Source organism: Salvia splendens, chromosome 12 (assembly GCF_004379255.2).
Source record: "Salvia splendens isolate huo1 chromosome 12, SspV2, whole genome shotgun sequence".
Classification (NCBI taxonomy): Eukaryota; Viridiplantae; Streptophyta; class Magnoliopsida; order Lamiales; family Lamiaceae; genus Salvia; species Salvia splendens.
The window spans coordinates 13356472-13362944 of NC_056043.1; the positions used below are offsets into that span (position 1 = coordinate 13356472).

A 6473-nucleotide genomic window follows, 5' to 3' on the forward strand; every position below is an offset into this window, starting at 1 on the left:
GGTATTCCCTCTAATATCCTTGTTGTTCAACATCCCCTCTTTCCCGACCAAGAGAGAGTGGTTAAATTTCGACAGCAACTCTGCCCTTGGCAACTGCAGAGTGGAGTGGGATTCTGGTCTCTCTTCACTTGGCTGCCTAATTTCAGCAATGTGAAGAGGGCTCAAGCTATTAGAAATGGGCCACTCACCCCTTAAAAGGCCTCATAAGGGGGAGGATTATCCACACTTATATAGATTAGATTGGATCAGGGTTATCCACACTTATATAGATTAGATTGGATCTTCACCAAGTCGATGTGGGATAGAATTTAGAGAATTTAACACGCCCCCTCACGTGTGGGCCGGAAAGGACATCGGTCTTCCATCACGTGGGTAGGCAATGCAAGAGAAACCATCATCGATGTGAGCCGGAAAGGACATCGGTCTTCCACTCGTGAGGTAGATAAGAGATAAAGAGAAAACCATCATCGACTTGGGCCCGCTCTGATACCATATTATAAATGGGTCACTCACCCCTTAAAAGGCCTCATAAGGGGGAGGGTTATCCACACTTATATAGATTAGATTGGATCTTCACCAAGTCGATGTGGGATAGAATTTAGAGAATTTAACACAAGCCATCTTGATTGAGCTCTGCTGCGAATTCAAGATGGCTGCCGATGCAAAGGAGTGTCTCCGATCGTCTTTTTATCAACATCTCCCTTCACGGCCGCATCAGTTACCATTTGATCAAGATGACTTTGTTTTCTTTAGGAATTGATTCATAATATACATAAGGTCAAATGTGTTATTTCAGTTTGAATACGAGCATTTCTAGCATTTAAATATTTAGACCACTTTCATATGAAGCATGAGATTTAAGTTATAGATTACAATAGGAACTAAAGTGATAAGAATTTCCCAACTTCAGTTTCCTGTGATTTATTGTCAAGTAGCGAACAAGTTAATTTGTTGTGTCATAGTATGTAATGTTCTTCCATAGAAGAAAATAGTGCACAGATTGACGTGAGATGGATTTTAAACAGAAATTGGATGATATGTTTTGTAAGTGGAAGACCTATGGGCTATGCATTAGAGCAAGCCAAGCACACAGCCCATGTGTTAACACGGCCTGGCCTGGCCTAGCCTAGCCTATTTTGAGTCTGTAACATATACACGGACCGCGTAATGGCGTCCTTGCCGTATGGACCAGCAGTAATACAGGGTGCGTCTAAATGCTCTGTTCTTATCCTATTCTTTGTTCTAACTTGCCTCAGCAGAATCATCAATTAAACACCCTCAATTAAACACCCTCAACCTCAGTTCTTTGTTATCAACATAACAACATTCCTACAAAGCCTCCTGCTCAATAAACGAGAGATAATATTTATACACTTGTAATTGACGGACACACCACATATGATAATATATCTGAATTATTCAGCTTTTATTTCTATTTTGGACCATTTTACTACTCTTATTAATTGTGTCACATATTTCAAAGTTATCAACTTCAATTTTCAGTAATTATATAAATTCTATCCATCCTACTTTGAACTTATCAAATACTGTCACAATTGTGCCATTAATATTATGTAAATGTAAATATAAATTTCTCTCCATCGGAGTTATGGCACGGAATTGTAGGGATGTGATCAGATACTAACCATCTTAACGTGCTACTTGCTAACTAAATCAACACATTTATTAAAAATGTCAAGATAAATTTGTGTTTGTGTTGACATTTTTAATAAAAATATGTTGATTAGTGAACAAGTAGCACGTTAAGCAAAATGTCAAGATAAATTTGTGTTGACATATTAATGTTACTGTATTGACATTTTTAATATAATATGTTGATTAGTTAGCAAGTAGTAAATTAAAATAGTTAGCACACTAACGCAACCCTGGAATGGTATGGTATTGCATGTGAAAAGAACTTGTCACAAAATAAATACTCCCTTTGTCCCATAAAAGTTGAGTCACTTCATTTTGTGCACTTGTTTTGAAAAATCGTAATAAATAGTTAAAGTGGATAAATAATAAAGTAACTTTGAAAATAATGCAGAGAAGACTTTTAACTACGTTATTCTCGATTTTATTTTACTATTTATCCATTCTAACTATTTATTACGATTTTTTCAAAACGAATGCAAAAAAATGAAGTGATTCAATTTTTATGGGACAGAGGGGTAATAATATGACCCTCTTGTCGCATAATATACTTTTAGAAGCAATTATCCAAGAAACCATCGAAGAAATTGATACGCATTAGAAAGATGGTTATAAAATTGATAAGTTGATTATGATGCGATAGATTTTATAATGAGGAATGTTACATTACATGCATCATTAGCTAGCAGCGTTCTCGTTTAGTTTATGATATTAGTAGAAATATTTGATTTTATCTAAAAAATTATTATTGATACAATGAGTTAATATTATACATATAATAAAAATCAAGCGTGATTTAATTTTATTATTCATTTATTTCAAATTATAGAGAAAATAAAACAATTAAATTTTAAATTTTATGTAATTTATAAAACTAATGATTATCAACAATATTTTAAAGAAAATTAGAATCATATTGTATAAAAAACCTTATGGTATCATATCAACTCAAAAACCGAATAAATTGTAAATCGAGCCTAAAATCAAAATTTTTGCCATATGACCTCATGTGACACAAAAGAGAAAATAAAGAATCAAGAGTTAGTGGCATGCACAATGAAAACAAATATTAAGCTTTACACATTATACCAATTATAACAATATCACAATAATAATAATCCTCCTTTTTATACTTTTTCTCATGGGAAACTATCCCCCAAACCAGTGAAACAATCCCAGAAATATTGTGTATCCATGAAATTATGGTAAGAATCCATGGTGAAATTCCCCAAAGATTCCTTATTTTGGAGCACAAATGAAGATCCCAATCCCATGTCCAAATTCTTAATGCAAGAAGATTCCTCTCTACTTTGATTAGACATCGATGATCCTTTTGTATTATGTTGCCTCTGATCATGATCTTCCAAACTTGGGATTGAAACAGTTTCTTGGAATCCAAGATTTTGATGATTATGCATTTCTTCGCTAGTAGTTTCCAAATCTTGAGATTTTGAGAGGACCGGCTTGTGGGTGACCGGGTCCAACCCCTTGAGCTTCATCTTCTTCTTAATTCTCGTGTTCCAGTAGTTTTTGATCTCGTTGTCCGTCCTTCCCGGAAAATGTCTCGCTATTTTAGACCACCTGAGACAAAACAACCATAAAGTATTCTTAAGAAAACAAAGAAGTGATTTTGCCATCACCATTTTGACAGCAACATAAGTACAACATGTTGTTTTACCTATTTCCTAGTCGAGAATGAAGCTCGATGACCATATCTTCTTCCGCTTCTGTCAACGCGCCCCTCTTCAGATCGGGTCTCAAGTAGTTTATCCATCTCAATCTGCAGCTCTTTCCACATCTCATTAACCCTACATTACAATGCAATGGTTGAAGTGTTGTTAGCAGAATAAGAGACATACTTCATTAGAGAAAAAAAAATTTATTATAAAAAATATAGACTAATTTTTGTGAACGATCCAAAATAAAAAAAAAAACATTATTATTTTTCGTGAACATATGTAATATTATTTTTTACCTGAAAGTTTTGGAACGAGCCTCCAGCATTGTATCCCGTTATTGAGGATAAAATTCATGAGCTTGCTGTCTTCTTCAATCGTCCACGGACCTCGTTTAAGCCCGACTTTCTCACAACAAGGTTGTCTTCCCATGATCAGAGAGAGCAAGAGAGAAATATGCAAAGAATGCTGCAAAATTAACAAACAAATACTGAAAAAGCATAACTTTGTGCTTATATATATCGAAACCAAGATTCTTCCAGCTAATACAAAAATTAAAAAAACAAATAAACAGTTTTTAACAAAACACAATTGATGATTGAGCTCCGAAAAGCTAAGAAAAAGAGAGAAGAAGATCAAGGTTCATGCTTTCAGAACTATTTCCGACATGATTTTGTGTCAAATGATTGGAATTCAGCCACTCTTAGATTAGAAAAATGAAGAGTTGGTTGTTGTTGATACGATTGTTTATTGCAATTAAATGTTTGAATAAAATTAAAGTGGGAAAGAAACAAAAGTTTTTACAACAAGGCAGCCCCGTTCATGGGGGGCAGTAACTCTTTTTTTGTCCTATTTTTTAATTTTATTCTTGCAATTATTGTAGCTTTTGATTCTGCTCAAGGGGAATTTTAACCTTAATTTAATACATGTTTTCTGTAGATGTTCTGTGTATCAAATCTTTATGTGATTGTGTTGGAATATATTATTATGCTTTAGTTTTGAAATTAAACTTGTGGCCTGACTTTAAACACCGCCTGACTTTAAACACCCTCAAGATCGATGGCAATTATGATTAATCATAGTACTTGGACGAAATACATTGAATATAATTATGGCATTGTAGGATAAATTTGGTTCGATTTTTCAAAAGCGTCGATGATGCAGTTATAGAACATAAGACTTGGAGCTAAGCAATTTATATTTTAGGTTTTATTTATTTCCTAGTTAATAGAATTAGTAGATGGAAAGATATTAGGAGTAACTACCAAATTAGATTTTCCTATCTTTCTTATTTTCCTTTTAGTTTTATTTTCCTTGTGCCGCAGAGATGGTGTTCTCATACGGTCACCTTCTCTACCCATCATGTCAGAGGTTTCTCGTGTCGGGAAGGTGGCCACCTTCCACGGTCACCTTCTCTGCCGTTCACGGTCAGAGGTTTCATTTGTACACTAGCCCGAGAGGGACACCACCCTTCCTCGGACCCGAATTCGATTCATATATCATCATTCATAATTCCCTTGGCCTTAGCCAAACAGATAAGCATCATACAGAAAATATTTTGACAAGCCAACATTATTTAAAAATCACGAACATGAGTTCAAGTTTTCATTGAGAAAATAATTTGTATTTTTAGTATATGAAAGCTCACCTCGTTCGTTTAGTTTCCTTAACTTAAATCTTTTGCTCCGACCTTACTTGCGAAAATAACCTTTTGAAAATATCACAATAGGAAAATACTAATTTAGTTTTAAAACTAATTCAATTAAATTAGAAAGCATGTCTCAAAGCTTAATCCCTTTATTATTATTATTATTATTATTAAGAAATTTCTAAAAGCTTATATTATTTAATACTACTTATTTCGCTAATAGCTCCGACTAAATTGGTACTCCATATATTACTACAATTTTACGCAACAATATAGCAACTCGGATCACAACTAATTATTTTAGCTTACTTAATTATTTTATTAGGCCCAAAATAATTAAATTCAAAATTGGGCCTTTCCCAAATTATTTACTGCAGCGCCAAACTTATTAAAATGAAATTGGGCTCATATTCAACTCTCCCTTCCTAAGTCCAAACATTTAAATCATTAGCCCAAAATAAAGGAAACCCCTTACTAATACTCTAAATCCTCCTCCCTCATTTCACCTTAACTAGACATGCACAAACCTAACCGGACCGGCGGTTAACCGCCGGTTCGGGCCCGCCGGTTCATGAACCGGAACCGGAACCGACGGTTTGAACCGTCCGGCGGGTTGCCGGTTCAGACGGGCCGGTTAAGGGTCGAGGTATTGTTGAACCGTGAACCGGCGGTTCAACGGTTCCAACGGCGCATTCCGGGCTAGGGTCCGTAGGGGTGCAGGCTAGGGTTGAAGAAAACCTGTGATTTCTGACGAAAACCATTGGTTCCGGTGACTTTTCAGGTGGCAGGTCGTAGGGTGCAGGGAGTAGGCCAGAAAAGCGGTCAGAAACCACCGGTTTTCGGTCAGAAACCGGCGGTTGCCGTCAGAAAACCGTGGACTGAACCGCCAGTTTGTGGTTGAACCGTTGGTTCAGGCAGTAAACCAGCGGTTTCTGCCGAATTTGAAATTTGAATTTTTTTTTATTTCTTTCAATTTTACTCCTATAAATACCCCACTTCCCCCTGATTTCTACTCACCCATTCTTGTGTTAACAAGGATTTCATTCTCTCAATCATCATTTCTCTATTCTCTCCTCATTCTCTCTAATTGCTCAAGTCGTTTACTAGTTTCTACATACTACTATATTTGTTGTTGTGCTCGTAATTTACCACTTATTCCATACTCCATAGATATTCCATCCATACTACTTTCATTTATCACTATGTCTTCTTTTCGTGGTGGATCGGGACGTGGTGATCGGGGCAAGGGAATTGCCCAAGATCAAAGCACTAGTCGTCCCTCAAAATCAAGGCGACCTAGTCGTCGAGAAATTATGGAAGATGTTTCCCGAGTGCAGGCTGAACGTATGCAAGTAAGTAATGAAAAATTATTTTTACAATTCATATTTCATAATTTCATAAAATTGAGTTTATAAATTATTTTTGTGTTCATACTTATAACATCAACTTATATAATATTTATAGATAGAAGAAGATCATAGGACCGCTTGCTACTC

The 6473-nt window shown here is 35.5% G+C and overlaps 1 protein-coding gene across 1 annotated transcript; it reads right to left on the reverse strand.

Annotated features, from left to right (window-relative positions):
• Positions 1-2718: 2718 nt before the first annotated feature.
• Positions 2719-4100, reverse strand: LOC121757644 (transcription factor MYB20-like). The gene is made up of 3 exons (XM_042153160.1): positions 3629-4100; positions 3332-3461; positions 2719-3234 (listed from the first exon to the last, which is right to left on the reverse strand). Exons 1-3 carry the CDS (start codon positions 3759-3761, stop codon positions 2793-2795), a joined length of 705 nt encoding a protein of 234 aa, XP_042009094.1. The 5' UTR covers positions 3762-4100; the 3' UTR covers positions 2719-2792.
• Between the last annotated feature and the right edge of the window lie 2373 nt (positions 4101-6473).

Excerpts from the sequence above, each read along its gene's own strand:
- LOC121757644 (XM_042153160.1), bottom strand. The coding sequence starts at position 3,761 with ATGGGAAGACAACCTTGTTGTGAGAAAGTCGGGCTTAAACGAGGTCCG. Across the intron at positions 3,462-3,628 it reads GCTCGTTCCAAAACTTTCAG|GGTTAATGAGATGTGGAAAG; the intron begins GTAAAAAATAAT and ends ATTGTAATGTAG. Across the intron at positions 3,235-3,331 it reads CATTCTCGACTAGGAAATAG|GTGGTCTAAAATAGCGAGAC; the intron begins GTAAAACAACAT and ends GTTTTGTCTCAG.